Source organism: Eleutherodactylus coqui, chromosome 11, assembly GCF_035609145.1.
Source record: "Eleutherodactylus coqui strain aEleCoq1 chromosome 11, aEleCoq1.hap1, whole genome shotgun sequence".
NCBI lineage: Eukaryota > Metazoa > Chordata > Amphibia > Anura > Eleutherodactylidae > Eleutherodactylus > Eleutherodactylus coqui.
Genome location: NC_089847.1, coordinates 91,327,814 through 91,344,201, shown reverse-complemented (window position 1 = coordinate 91,344,201; position 16,388 = coordinate 91,327,814). Strand labels below are relative to the sequence as shown.

At 43.3% G+C, this 16,388-nt stretch overlaps 1 protein-coding gene across 1 annotated transcript in view; it reads left to right on the top strand.

The window, feature by feature from the left end:
• The window catches only part of CHID1 (chitinase domain containing 1), a 397,709-nt gene extending 381,594 nt beyond the window's left edge, over positions 1-16,115 (top strand). The window contains exons 11-13 of the mRNA XM_066583038.1: positions 11,436-11,516; positions 11,910-11,952; positions 14,975-16,115. Coding sequence (XP_066439135.1) covers positions 11,436-11,516; positions 11,910-11,952; positions 14,975-15,073 — 223 coding nt within the window. The 3' untranslated portion in view covers positions 15,074-16,115. The remainder of the gene's footprint in view (positions 1-11,435; positions 11,517-11,909; positions 11,953-14,974) is intronic.
• Positions 16,116-16,388: the final 273 nt, after the last annotated feature.

Genomic DNA, 16,388 nt, shown 5'->3' with positions numbered 1-16,388 from the left:
CCCCTAGAAGTGGAAAATCATCGCTGTAGGGGTTGCCTTCATCCGCGCAGGGATCAAGAAATCCCCTGCCATAGCTGTCACATAGGAACACATCTTCTCCCTATGTTTTCAATGGGGCCGGTGCTGCTGCTGCTGCAGGACCCAATGACAACAAGGTGAAGCCCCTCAATGTGACACTGTTGTCCCATGCTCAGAAACATACCCATTGTGGCCCTAATTTACTTATAGGACACATGGCTAGGCTTATAATGGAGGGAACACCTATTGGATTTCAGGACACAACGGAATAATTTCCAGGCCCCATTGCCCACTTGTAGAGCCATCAAGCTGCCAAAACGACAGAGAACCCCCACAAATGACCCCATTTTGAAAACTAGATCCGTTAATGAAATCATCTGGAGGTGTACTGCGTATTTTGACCCCACAGTTTTTGAATAAATCTTAGCAAAGCAGAACAAAAAAATTATGATTTTCATTCATTTGGCAATGGTGTCATTTTAAAAAAAGTTTTTTTTGTACAGCGCACATATGAATGAAGATTTTCACCGCAAAATGGATCTCCCTGTTTGTCTCGTGTTCAGAAACATACCCATAGTGGTCCTAATCTACTTACAGGACACATAGTTAGGCCTATAATGGAGGGAACACCCGTTGGATTTCAGGGCACAACTGAATAAATGCCAGGCCCCTTTGCTCACTTCTGCAGAAAAAAAATGGACTCCCTAAAAATAATCCCCCCTGGCGTTCCCTAAACCTTAGATAAAAGTAATAATGTAAACTGTGTGGTATGTCCGAAGATGGGGGTATTTACGGATGCCCAGTACTGTACTGCGCATAACTGCGTACTCACACAGGCGGTAATGCGCAGTACACCTTTTTTTGTTTATATTTCCCACACCGCTGCTTAGCGATGACTCGGGTACCCGCAGCCCGTACACAATGTAGTTACGTATGGGCTGCCGGTATATCCACGACCATAGAGTACAATAGGCTATATGTCACGGATATTCGCAGTAAAATAGAACATGCTGCGTTCTGTTTTCTGCGAGTTGATTACGTAATTCTGACCCGCTAATGTAAGCGGAATTGTGTAATCCAATGCATTTGAATGTTCCATGTATTATCGCGGATCAAACGCATGCGGAATCCACAATTTCTATCTGGTCATGTGAGACCAGTCTAAGGTTGAGCGCTACCTTTTTATCACGTCACCTGGGACCGCATAACAGAGCCAGCGGTCACTCCTCCAGGCTCTTTTACCGTTGGTAGCTGGGAACAAGGAGATTTAAAATTTCCTCGGCTCCTGCGCATGTGTCCGGCATTTTGCCCGCGGGCGCATGCGCAGTAGCCAGAGAAGGTTCGTAAAGGAGTATTGCATCGGGGTTCAAATGTGTAGGCCTCCAGTAAGAAGTTTTAATTCATCTCACCGATTGCATTACTGATGTAATGACACCTGACGCGCATGCGAAGAAGACCAGCGTCAGGTCCTGGATGACCAGATCACTGTGGAACATAGTGAAGGATGGGGGTGAGTACGCTCAGCTGCCCTCATGCATCTGATCTGTGAGAGCAGCTGAATCTTTAACTTTTTAAAAACTTTTTTGCAGTTTTATGCGATTGGCCATTGGATAGCGCTGATCACACGATCGGGAGGTAACTTGCCCCCTATGACAGTTCCACATTGTGGGCTACCTCCGGTAACTGACAGCATGGAGCTGTCACGTCCTCAGCCCATGTGGCTTCAATCCCCAGGGGAAGCATGTTTTTACGTCTCTGGGGATTAAACCCCTGCAAAGCAGGATGTAGAAAGGCAATGGGATGGTCACTAAGGGGTTAAAAGTGCTTTATCTTGGAAGAGTTGGAGGTTTGTGTGGATTATAATCCAAGTCATAAGTGCAGCTACTGACAACACAGAGCAGCTCCAGGCTGTAGCAAGAAGGCTAGAACCTGGTGCCTAAAGAAAGGTGGGTGACAGGGGTGTAATGTGTATGTAAATGTATATGTATATACGTGTGTACTGTATATGCGTGTGTTTGTATACGTATGTGCATAATGTATGTATTTGTACACTGGACATGCATATGTGAAATGTTTGTACTTATACTCAGTTTATAGTAATATATACACTACTGCTCAAAGATTTAAGAACACCTCAATTTTTCTAGTTATTTTGGCATTAATGCAATTCAAGTCCAGCAAATAAAGGGAAATAGTTCAAAAGTAAGTTAAAAACATAAAAATATTATAACATTTTAACCTGAAATGCAACAATATCTGAATTTATGATTTTATCCAAAGGCTTTTTTTTAGGGAACACATCAAGGACAGCTACTCTGCAGCACAGAAAGCAAATTGCGGTTTGAAATTGTCTGCAAACTGTTCCTACCGGTGTCTCAACTTTTGTAGATTACTTTCAAAACCCTTTGATTCTATATAACCGTGTTGGAACAGAATGCATTACAGTGTCCTCTAGGGCAGGAGTTGGACAGTTTTGCTCTTCAGGACATAGCACATTGCCTTTTTCTTGCCATTATGATAGCAATTAACTAAAGAAGACAGGCAGACAATTATAACCCTTAGAAGTGTAGGCCTGTCCTACAGAGGAATTGCCAAGAAAGCAAAGATACTTGGAAACTGACAGGAAGAGGTCTGGCAGACCCAAAACCACTACTAAATCAGATGACAAGTTTTTGAGAATCAACAGTTTGCGTGATCGGCACCTCACTGCACAAAATCTGCAAGCATAGCTTAATGCAGCAAAATATAAACAAATTTCCATTTCAGCTACAAAGAGAGGACTTCAGTCTGTAGGTCTGACAGATAGAGTATCAGTAGGAAAGCCACTGCTAAGATTGCAACATATAAAAAAAGATTTGGCTGGGCCAAGCAGCAGCTCCAGTGGAGTACTGATGAGTGAAAGAAGCTCTTACTCACTGATGAAACAAAATTTGACATCTTTGGTACATCTCACAGGGGTTTTGTACACCCGTGAGTAGGAGGAAGGATGGTTCCTGACTGTGTGGCACCAACTGTCAAACATGGAGGAGGAAGCGTGATGCTCTGGGGCTATTTTGCTGGATCCAGAGTTGGCAACTTGCACAGAGTGTGTAGCACACTGAACAAAAAGGGTTGCCACAGTATTTTGATAAGCTGTGCAGTACCTTCTGGTGTACGCCTAATTGGCTAAGGGCTCATATTATAGCAAGACAATGATCCAAAACATGCTTCTAGGTTATGTCAGAACTACTTAAGAAGACAAGAAGAAACTGGTAGGCTTCAAAGTATGGAATGGCCTGTCCAGTCTCCAGACCAGTGTTTCCCAATTCCGGTCCTCAGGGCACCCCAACAGGTCATGTTTTCAGGATTTCCTCAGTATTGCGCAGGTGATGTCATTCTTGTGAATGCCTCAGACATTACCACAGGTGATCTTACTATAGGATATCCTGAAAATATGACCCGTTGGGGTGCCTTGAGGACAAGAGTTGGGAAACACTGCTCCAGACTTAGACCTCGTTGGGCTTATTTGGGATGAACTGGACATAAGGGTGAAAGCAAAGCAACCTACAAGTGCAGCACTTTTATGAGAACTTCTGCAACAATGTTGGGTAGAAATTTCAGAAAAGTATTTTAATGCAGTTGTAAAAGAATGACTAGATTGTGTAAAGCCGTTATATGAGATAGAGGGCTACTTTGAAGAGTCAAAATTCTAGATTGAATTTGGTAAAACAAAGTTAATCCATGATTTTCATTCATCTTTACTTGTTTATTGTTCTGTGCTTACATTTCAAAGTACACTTGAAACATTAAAATGTATAAATATCAATTAAAAATTGAGGTATTCTAAAACATTTGGCCGGTAGTGTAAGTTTATGCAAATCACCAGATGGGACGTCATGTGAATAGTGCGATCGCGAGTTAGCTAAACTGGTGTCACGGCGGCTATCACCAGTGTTTCCCAAATAGCAGCATCTGCAGTAGAGTAAATGGCTAATGATTAGAGATGAGCGAGTATACTCGCTAAGGGCAATTGCTCGATCGAGCATTGCCCTTAGCGAGTACCTGCCCGCTCGGGAGCAAAGATTCGGGTGCTGGCGGCGGGCAGGGAGCTGCGGGGGAGAGTGGGGAGGAACGGAGGGGAGATCTCTCTCTCCCTCTCTCCCCCCCGCTCCCCCCTGCTGACTGCCGCAACTCACCTGTCACCCGCGCCGGCAGCCGAACCTTTTCTCCCGAGCGGGGAGATACTCGCTAAGGACAATACACGCTAGGGACAATGCTCGATTGAGCAATTGTCCTTAGCGAGTATGCTCGCTCATCTCTACTAATGATAACTTGTGATAGTAATTGTCGTGACGCCAGTGCTATACAGCACAGTAGTTGGTAGTGAAGGAATCAGACAGAAACTGAGAGTGGTAGTAAGGTAACCAAGATGTAAACACTTTGCTGGGCAGATTTAAGGCCCAGAGGAGTGTCTGAACCCTTTTAGGGTTTACCAAAAGGGCATGTGGTAGTCATAGAACGTTTTTCCTCTTGGAACCCATTTCTGTGAATCACCACAATAGAGAGCTAGTCCATTTTGGTGACTTAAGCCATCCTACTGTCACATGGATGGCCATCCATCTGAATGGCTGCCATGTATTACTACTACTCCTCTTCCTTCTGAGCCAGCCCCTTTAAAGGGTAACTAAAAAAAGTTCTAACATGTTCTATTGACGTGTTAGGAGTGCTGAGACTCCCTCTGATCGCTAAATGAGCAGAATCACTCATGAGTGCTGTACCTATTCGGCTGTTTTATGTTCCTGCTCAGAATACTGTATGGGCTGTATACAAAGTTTATAGAGTCTGTACACCATTTGCTAGGGTAACACAATAAAGTAATGTAGCAGCCATTAACCCCTTAAAGGCCAGAATGTGTTTGTCTTAAATGACCAGAAACTAATTTTTATAGCAATTTTACCTATATGGTAGTTTTATGGCCCAATTTTTCTTTTTGCTACAAAATGTGGCCTGCCAAATTTTTTGTGCTGCATTTTTTCGTGACATTTAGGGCTTCTTTTTTAATGTGTACAAAAAGTACAGAAAATATATTTAAATTTATAGTTCTATATTTTTAAAAAGATTATATTTACACTAAAGTAAAGCACAGGAATGTGTTCAGCATTTTATTCAGGGCGTTATTTTGTGATGTAATTTGTATAGTCTTGGATTATAGGACGGATATGGCAGTGGTTTAGGCTGGCGTGGGCGGTGGCTTCCCTTTTTTATAAGATATATTTGTATTTTATGTAATTTTTATTGCAACTATTTTTTTTAACATTATGTCCCCATGACATCATTTTACAACTCTCTGAGACATTCACACTGCCATTTTTTTTTTAACACTTTTCAACTTTAATTGCAGCATCCACAGGATATTAGTCACTGTAAGAGCTGGACTGAGGTCAGACATACTGGGGGTCACTGGCAGTCACTGCCATTTTCTCTATTTTTTATATAGCGTTCATTGAGTGCTATATAGCCTGTAAAAAAAAAAACAACTTAGAAGCCGTTAAAAACTGCCTCTGTCTTCTCCTCCGGGTCCTCGGCTGTCTCTAAAAGATGAGCATCCGACCTGCTCCTGCTAGGTTGCTGAAGCAGGAGCTTTAATCCCACACCATATTTTTACTATGGCACGGGATTTAAGCCCAGGACCGCTGTATATTTATGGCGCTTGGTCCTTAACGAGTTAAAAGAATCACTATAAACTCTATGTTAACAGGGTAGGCCACTGTGATACTATTTATGCAGCATAGTCATTCTGATGTAAAGTGCACAATATATAAGGTCTAGGCATATTATGATAACTCTATAGTGCACCATGACTGTTAGTTTAACATCTGCTACATCAGTACCAGCACTTAAGTGTTTATTACGTTATTCCTAAACCTGTAAGGGCAAGGGCACACTTGATGATGTAGTTGTATTTTTTTTCTATGTGACTAAGCACAAAAGATGTTTCTATGCCTTAACTTCCACATGAAGCTAGTAAATGTGAATGCTCAAGATAAGGCCCCATTCAAAAGTTTGCAATGGGGCCCAGTTTTTTCCAGTTATGCCCCTGGAGAAGAGGGACATAATTTAGTCAGTCACTCATTATTAGACTCTGTGTGCTACTAGGGGCAGACATCCCTCCTCCATGCCAAGCCATCCTAGCTGACACCATCTTTGGCTCTGTCTACCCAGCCCGTTGTGCGCCACATCTTCACCCAACTAGACCAGCGTCAGGAGTGTGGCGCACACAAGTTGGGTGCGTGAGTCAGAGAGAAGGAGCCACCTGCCGCCGGAGAGTGACTGGTAAAGGATAGAAACCAGTTCAGTGGTGCTCTGCCACCAAGTAAGCCAGGGTCCAGGGAATTGTTACAGTATACAGACTGTCGGCCATCAGATGTTCATCATAGATTCAAACAGACCCACAGATAGGTGCCAGGCACTTGGCAGGCAGTAGGCTGATCTAATATTTTTGTTTTATTATATTGGCAGTGGTAGGAAGCTCAATAGGAATAATCCTTCAATATGGAGTTTTATCAGGGAGCTACCACAATACTAAACGTTATGAAGGCAGAATTCAATCAGCTTAGAAATGCTCTTTTTCTTATTGACTGAGACAATGTCCCCAACAATAAGAGTGCAGACAAAAAATGTGAAATTTTTAAAACCATCTTAAATACTCTTTGTGAGCAGTTTATACTTCACAAGAATAAAGAGGTCAGGAATAGGAGAAAACCAATATGGCTCAATAAAGATGGAAAGGGGGCAATAAACAACACAACGAATACATTTAAAATAAATGAAAAATCATTAAAAAGCTATAAAGAAAATATATATATTTAAAAAAGCATTTAAAAGTAGCAAAGGTGGAAACAAAAATATTTATTGCTGAAGACAGTAAAACTAACCCTAAACTGTTCTTCAAGTATACAAATAGTAAAAGGATTTAAATGGAAAGTGTTACCCTTTAAAAAGTAATGAGGGTAATATTGTAGAGCGGGATGGAAGAGAAAGCAAATCTTTTAAATATTTTTTTCGCCAGTATAGTCAGTCAGGATAATGAAATGTTAAGTAAAATGCAAAGTGATAAAGTAAACTCAACGCACCGCGGATCCGAAGTAAATAGCACCCATAGCACACTATGGGAAATCGATTCTTCCTGCACACTTGCAGAAACCAATTGCAGTTTCCACAAGCAGAGGGAAAATCACAGCATGCTCCATTTTTTCGCGGATGCCACATGTACGGCTTCCATGGAAGTCGATGGAAGCCTTCCGATCCATGACCCTTCGGCAATCACAAAAGCAGGAGTTTGAAAAAAAAAAATCTGTACTGCGCATGTTCGACAGTTCACAGTGCAGAACATCTGCAGTACAGATAGAAAACGAAAAGTACAGATACACGCGAACACCGCTGCTCCCAGGACCGGATTCCGCCTTGGGACTCTGCATGCGGAATCTGGCCCTGCCGTATTCAGGTAGCCTTAAGGCCTTGACCATCACCTAGACGCTGCAGTTTCTCCCCGGCACTGATCTTCTTTTCTTCCGGCTAGTGATTGAAAAATCCCTGCCCCTGGAAGCGCTAGCTGTGATTGGCTGATGCTTAGCCAATCAGAGTCAGTGCTCGATAAATGGCTGTGATTAGTTCATTGAGCGCTGGCTGTGATTGGCTAAGCATCAGACAATCACAGCTAGCGCTTCCAGGAGGCGGGGATTTTTCAATAATTTTTTCAATCCCTGGCCACAAAAGAAGAAGAAGACAAGTGTTGGGGATCGGGAAGAAGATGCGACCGGGCTGACAGCGCTTCTTAGGTGACGTATGTGTAATTTTTTTTTTCTGCAGTTAGGGCTTTGAGAATAGGATTTACCACTGTCAAAGTTGCATCGCACCGCACGAAAATCGTGTTTTCATGCGATGCGATGCAACAGAGAGGAAGGCTCCATAGGGAAATATGGGCTACAAAACCTCATGAGTCGCTTGTGTATCGCTGGACCCGCAAGGTTTTTGTGTCGGGATGTCACATGCTACAAAACATCGCATGTGTGAAGTAACCAATAGGAAAGCATGGGCTTCTTATACATGCGATTTGTAGCAATGTGACTTTGTTGCTTGTTGCCTAAATGTCACTAGTGTAATCCAGGAAGAAGTGCAGACACCTCCTAACAGTCTGGTTAGAACAACTCAGGTGGCAGGCAATTCGTCAATATCAACATCCAGCTTCTCGTATTCCAATAATGCGCCCCCTCTCAAACCATGTTAAGTGGGCCAAACCTCTTCTATTGCATCATAGAGGCGTCTAGTGGTCAACAAGCTCTACACAAGTGGAAAAAGAGGTCACTGCACACAAGGAGCCTTGGAGATACTTTTTTATAGGCTAAGGGTGAAACAACTTTTAGGTCCTCAGGTGGCAAGACTCTTCATATAATCACGCCACAACTCATTTGCACATCTGCCTGAGCTGTAACTGCATGTTGAGATTTGCAGCAAAACAACAACTCCCAGGTGCTGTATTTTTGAGTTTTGCTCGCTCTTGTGTAGGTAGCCTAAGAGTGTATATCAGAGGACAATACAGAGATCTCTCCCACAATCTATTTATACCCAGGACTGTGACTGTAAAAAGGGTGCTCCCTCTACATCTAGATGAAAGAAAGTTCTTTACTGTAAGAGCAGTGAGACTATGGAGCTCTCTGCCTGAGGATGTGGGGATGGTGAACTCTGTAAAAGAGTTTGAGGGGCCTGGATGTCTTTCTTGAGTGTAATAATATTATATCTTTTAGTCACTTTAGTCACTGATTACTTCAGAGGGGTTGTTGATCCAGAGATTTATTCAGGTTGCCAGATTAGAATACGGGGAGGAATTTTTTTTTCTAAAATGAGGAAAATTGTCTCTTTCCTCATTGTTTTTTCCCCCCTTCCTCTGCATCACCATTGGGGATAATAGGCGGAGCTAGGTGGACATATGTGTTTTTTAAGCCTTAGGTTTTGTTCCCACGAGCGTATATTGACCCACTATTTTCAAGGCCGGCCGATATATGTTGTGATCAGACTCCAATGCATCAGATCACATGGCCGTATTCCCGCTATGGGAGCCAATGACAGCGGCCGGAGAAGGGAGGTAGGAGGGAGTTTAGCAGCATGACTGCTAAACTCCCTCCCTCTTCTCTCCTCTCCTCCGGCTGATTGTAATGGAAGGGGTGGGGGCGGAGCTAAGTGCCGCCCCGTCCCGCCTTCTCCCATTGTTTGCTGCGGACAAAGGGCGGGGAGTGGGGGGAGCTCTGCCCCCCCTTTCCATTGCAAACAGCCAGAGGGGAGGAGAGAGGAGGTGAGCCGGGAGGGAAGGAGCAACGGCATGGTGGCCTCAGCGTATATGTTTCGGGCCCATGCCGTCTGAACAGGCACACAAATGTTAGATTTGTGTGCCCATTCATGAGTTTTTACTCCTCAGATCATAGCGTATATCAGCCGTTGGTGAAAACGACGGCAGATATATGCTTGTGGGAACAAAGCCTTACTAACTACGTTACTATGGTCTGGGCCTGAGAACTGGTGTATGCTGCCCCAAAGGCCAGTAAGATATGAGCCACATGTACGCAATACAGCGAGTATCCTCACCTGACTTTGGGTTTCCTGACCTCCGAGCAAAATAGCTTGATGCACAAATTTCAGATAAGAATACCCGCAGACAGGCCGGGACTCTCATCTGTGTTACAGTCACATAAATGTATACGTAATACACTTGTGTGTCACTGGCCTAAGGGTATATTCATGTGGGCATCCATATCACATCTTTCTAAGCAAATTTCGATGGAAATTTGGACACTTGCCAAAGACTTTAATGCAGATTTTAGCTTCGTACAACAAGGCTAATCCGTGTGCAGTAAATCTGATGGAGAATCCACGGCGTGATGTTGCGTGATTTTTTTTTACATGATACGGATTTAAAATCTGCAGGTGAGGACATTAATATTGTGGAATGGGACACATTATGATGCTGTGGATTTGATCGACCTGGATTCCACACTGATCCTTCATCACATTTGATTAACTCAGTACGTTGACTGAATGTGATCATGTCAGAAAAATATTTCCGAATTTGGGGCCCCACTTTTAATTTTGCCCGGAGTCAAACTTTGTTTAAAACCGGCCCTGACAGAACTCATTATAGTCAATGGGCTTTGTCAAGTGCCGCCTGTGTCCCATCATTTGACAAATTTAACACGCCTGTATATTTGTGTTTCTATTCCATGATGGAGCAGACAAAACAGAAATTTTACACGGAAATCTAAACAGAGCCTTAGGACCATTTTACATAGGATGACAGTCGGGTGCTGAAGCGTCTGACAGTCGTCCTAATGATCGTCGTCTCTGTGCTGTCACACACGAGCACTAATTGTCCACTGAATGATAGCGGAGCACTCTGATTACTTCCGGCCCACCCGCTTGCATTCAGAGTAAACAGGCGGTCCTTTATAGATGAATGACTGCCTGTTTACACGGGCGAATCGTTGTTTGACTTTTATTGATTTGCCTAAGCAAAGTAAAAGAATTGTTATTTGTCATTCAGTCGCTGGCAGACGATCCAGTGATGAAGTGAGTGATAATCATTCCATGTATAAGGGCCCTCACGCTATTTCCCTGAATTCCCATTTTTGGGAATTCAGTTGAAACCCTAAAACAGAACCATAGACTGTCATTGATCAAATGGAGACAGCAAGGTTCCCAGTTGAATGGGTTTGTACACAGTCCGGCATTTGTGCCCGACAGAATAGCGCAGTTGATCACACTTCTTCTGTCCAGCAGAAATGCGGACAAATTGTGACATACGCCTGCTCAAGTGGAAACCAATAATAATAGTCTATGGTTCCATTCCATTTTTGGAGATTTAAAAGGAACCTTGGGATGGGACCTGGCGAAGTAGACCTGAACCCTATGTGAAGGCAGCTTTACCGTGATTCCACCTTTCGGAGGATGGATATGGCAACGAGCTCCGTGACTGATGCTTCTTCTCATCAGGTGAACAGAGTTCATAGAATAGAACTGCGAGGCCCGATTATCAGGCATGTCTGATAATCAAGTCACAGGGCTAATTGAATGCCATGCCTTGCTGTTCACTGAATCTGAACAGGTACCTCGCTCATCTCAATGAGCCCGAGAGCTTTCATCTATTAGGAAAGGAAACATCCATTAATCAAGCATAGCAGCGGCTAATTATTGGGTGGTTTTTGAGGTAGAGTTTAATGCCGTCCTTTCAATGCTCGGCTAATTTCTCTTGAAACGTACAACTGATAGCGAGCGCTGAGCTGCAGAGACCATTATTTCTATTTTATGCAGAATATACGAGGGAAAAAAAATCCCGCCTGCCTCCTTTTAAGCTGACTTCGCATTAACACCAACTCTTGTTTGATCTGCAGGTACATCGAGATACTTAAGGAACATAAGCCGAAGATTTTGTGGGACCAGCACATTGCGGAACATTACCTGGAATATAAAAAGTGAGCAATCCACGAGGCTGTCCTATAGGCGATGGTTATGTCTCCCTGTCAGATCAAGACATACAAGGAAAGGACAATGGATAGAGCCAAGATATAGAATCTGTAAAGAGCTGTCGCCAACAAAATCATGCTGAACGATGCAGCACTCAACAGTAATTTCTAGTTATTTTCTCTGCTTAGAAGCTGATTGTATTTCATGTCGGGAAAATTGACAGCAAAGTAGAACAAATGGCTCTTATCCATCATGAGATTGTCCAAGCTTATTGTTAGAGAGAACTGGGGTCCGGGCCCCCTGGTAAGGTTTAACCAATCCCAGCTTGTGCCGATGTCTTTCTGTTTACTGACAGCCATCTCTGAATTACTCCCTTTCATAGGACGGTTTATATTTTGCAGGTATAAAGGAGGAAAACATGCCGTGTTCTATCCAACTCTGAAGGTGAGGTGCAGCCGAGTACATTGTCCACCTATTACCCGCCTGATAGGGGATAGGAATAGTGCAGATATTATCTCCTCATGTAATACTCTATATGGATTTACCAGTCCGTCTAGATTATGTCTTTCCGTATAATCAATGCCAGGTCTCTGCCTGAAGGAGAAAGCCTCAGGATGCTGCTATTCTTGGCTTGGGGATAAGCATGTTAATGGTTTAGTGCAGTAGTTTACAGAAGAGACTTGTGCAAACTTTATGAAAGAGCCATGAATCGCATGAAAAGGAAACATTATTTGTAAGGCCTATGATATGAGATGAAACTAAAAAGAACTCATTTTTCAAGCTGTTTTCCCATTGAGGCAACTGTACATTGCAAACCATAATCAGCATCCATGTTTCTCACTGATCTGCATACGCGGATGAAAATTTTCAGTCTCTATTCAGTTCTAGGGGAGGGACACGAGAACGTTTAGGTGGTATCCTGTAGGGCAATGCTTCTCATTTGTTTCCTATTGGGTATGGTACAAAATATAAAATCGGTTAACCGTATGTGTCAGACCACCTTTACAGTCTGAGAAGCATTGGCCGAGCATGCCAGAATTGGTTCTTCATATGGCAGAAAAAGGACTGCATATACTATATAAAATAAAAACTCCAACATAGTGCAACATAACACACATATAGCATCCCTATGAGAATCGGTACAGGTCTATACCATATGGCCGCCTGCACATGGGCAGATTTTTGCTGCAGGATCTGCGGCGGGCGTCCGCACCATGGATCAGCAGCAAATACCGTCCATAGCATGCAATGGGAAATCGATTCTTCCTGCATGCAAGCGGAAATCAACTGCACGTAGGAATAATTGCAGTATGCTCCATTTTTGTGCAGGTTCCGCACGGACGGCTTACATTGAAATCAATGGAAGGCGTCCGACCCGCAGCCCTTTCACAATGACATTGCGGAATGGTTGTGGGTATCCGCGTCATCGCCTAGCAACACCATGGGAAAATAAGCATTTGAAAAAAATATCTGCACGGTGCATGTCCGACGGCGAGCAAGCCGGCCGGACCATCTGTGATATAGCTGAAAATGCAAGAACACAGGTACGCAGGATAGCGGGCCATTGTTAGAGCCGGAATCCGCTGTGGGAACCCGCATGCAGATTCCGGCTCTGCTGTGTGCAGGCAGCCTTACTTATACATACAGCCTAACCTTATAGACATTCTAGTTAGTTTTGTGTTTTTTATTAGTAAATTCTTCTATGTACACCAGTGCCGTTGCTACATATATGAGGAGGTGTTGGTAAGTCCTTGACTTTGATTTACATAAAACAATGAAATTTCACTGTTGTTATACATAGTTCCCTAGGGTATCAATGCATTTCTAACTGTGGTGTTGCAACAACTTCAACTGATCCAGATAGAATTGGGCAGCAAAACAGGCCTTAACCGCTGCAATTGTGCCAGAAATGGAGGTCATTTCCATTCCCTTTGGCCGCCTGCAAATACCGCCCATAGCATGCGATGGCAATACGCGAGTTTATGTCCATGAGTGGAAATCAATTTCATTCTTCCGCTCGCAGAGGAGAAATCGCAGCATACTGTGATTTTGTGTGGGCTCCGCACGGATGGCTTCCATTGAAGTCAATGCAAGCCATCCATCCTGCGTGCCGGCCTATTCTGTACTGCACATACGTGCTGGCCGGCACATCCACAGAGCAGAATAGAAGACGCCGGACAGGTACGCGGGGGTCACTGCCTCGGCGCAGGGTCAAAATCAGACCCACCCGCATGCAGGCGGCCTTAAGGTGTGTCTTCAAATTAGAACACAGGTGATAGCACGAGGGTGCCAGATTAGGTGGATAAATTGGATGATCCAGCACCTCAAAGTGAAGGTCAGCCAGTTTGTGCTGCATGGTGGCTGCTGTATGGGACAAGGCATTGTCATGAAAGAACAACTTCCTGCGCCTTTTGGACTTCAATTTAACCAGAAGTGTTGTGTAATACACAGCCTTGATAGTAGACCCCTTTTGTAGGCATTCCTCAAGCAGTATTCCATCTTTATCCCAGAGAACAAACGCCATCACCTTGGATGACAGCTTCCACATCCTTAACAACTTTGGGCGCGGGTAACCCCTGTGTCTCTATTCTTTTGGCCTCTCTTCCGACTTTGGATGAGACATTGATTTTTAAATATGACCCTTTGTCACCAGTCGAGACAGGAAAGCATTCTGTTGACCAACATTTCGGGACCCACTTAGCAGACTTCTTTTTCACGTCCAAATGATCATGAATTATGGACCGACCACTTTCTCTAGAAATGATCAGAACCTCAGCTATCATTTTAGCAGAAATTCGCCTGTCTTCCAGTATCGTGTCATGAATGGCGTCTATGGCTCTTAGAATGGTCACCAACAGAGGTCTCCTGGATTGCTCTTCATAGTCAGTGTTGAAGTAGACATTTTTTTTTTATTTGGCAACCCAATTTTTGACTGTGAAGTATGAAGAGCACTTGTCACCTAATGTTTACGCATGTCACCATGAATGTCTTTGGCCGACACCCCTTTCAAAAACAGGGACTTCGTCACTGCACTGTTCTCCTTTGCAGTGAAATCTGCTGCAGACTCCGCCATGTTGTCTTCATACCTGCATAACAAGAATCATACATGGGATCATGCCAAAATTTGCTCAAGAAGTATTGCAGAGATTGAGCATTCAAATGATATAGCTTCCATTGATGTGAAAAAAAAATGTAGATCACAAAACCAAGGACTTATCAGCACCCCTGCATGCTTGTATATTCTAAGGGGTTGTTCCTTGCTTATTAACCTAGCTTCACCTTAAATGCAGGTTTCATTGACGGTCAGCATTCACTTGTGTAGGGAATCGCTCTAGATTCTTCACAGAAATTGGTATAGCACTGGTGACATATAGTCTTCAGAATAGTATTTCTCCTTAGTAGAATGAGTATGGCAAGAAATATCCTTCTAATGCCTTGAATTCTATCTTCTGCTTTAATCCATCAGTCCATACAGGTACGACTGGACCTTGCCAAGGAGCTGGGAACAGGGATATCTATCTGGGAACTGGGACAAGGCTTGGACTATTTCTATGACCTTTTATGATTTTGGAAGCATTGGATAACAATCATTCTACTAGGAACTGATGCGTTAATTGAAACCGACGAAACAGAATGTGGAAGTTCAGATCTTGTGCTATTCACATAATTAGAGATGAGCGAGCGTACTCGGTAAGGACAGATACTCGAGCGAGTATCATCCTTACCAAGTACCTGCCTGGTCGCCCGCAAAGATTCAGGTGTCGGTGTGGGTGAGCGCTGTGTTGCGGGAGGGAGCAGGGGGGGAGAGAGAGAGAGAGATCTCCCTCCCATTCCCCGCTGCTCCCCACCCACGCCAGCACCCAAATCTTTGCGGGCGAGCAGGCAGGTACTCGGTAAGGACGATACTCGTTCGAGTGTTTGTCCTTACGGAGTATGCTCGCTCATCTCTACACATAATAATATGGTTCTGATACCCCAGGTGCCCTACATAGGTTCCAAAACCTTTATTTCTTCGCTTTTTTGTTAACTTGAATGTACTTTCTTCTATTTGGTGGAACTTCAAATAGCTCAAAAACCTCAAAATAATGAAAAAAAATATATATTTTCTTCTTTCTTTCTACTGAAAGCAGTTCTTGTTGACTTCATGTCCAGTCCTGTAACGCTATACTGTAAAACAGGCTGCTCTTAATATGTAGACTAGTGATCTTACTATGAATGCCGAACTGTAGGTTTTAATCAAAGGTTCCTGGTAACATATTGAGCATTAAACTCCAGCACAACTCTGGCTACAGACTGGACTAGTAAGTTGAAGCTCTGAGCCCCTCGGCATCTATTATTCTAGAATTACTATGCTGTACAAGCTATACTTACTCTCACTTTTGCCTTATTCTCACCTCCGCCTCTCTTGCTTTCAAACATGAATAGATGCACGGTGGACAGTAATAGCTCTAAGGAAATAAACTGCTAATATGACGCAAACCAGCAATGTAACTACATTCAAAAAGAACAGATTTTGTTGTAAAAAAATTATTAAATGCTGCAACTTTTGGGTTAAAAGTTTGTAATAAACACACAGGGGAACAGTACGGACCTGTGCTGCAAGTGTACTTGTTTTTTTTTTGTTTTTTTTTTAAACTCTGGAACATAATTTGCACAATTAACATAAACCACTCAGCATAAAGGAGAAAGCTTGTTTTATATGTCTTGTGCTGCCTTGTCACGAGGTCTTAAGGGCCATTTACACACAACGAGCATTGCTCAAAATTAGCTCAAAGCCATTGTTTGAGCAATAATCGTCGTGTGCAAGTGCTCCCATCTTTCACTTTTCGGCTGAACTATGATTTTTAGGTGAGCATAAAATCCATCGTTCAGCAGAAGAG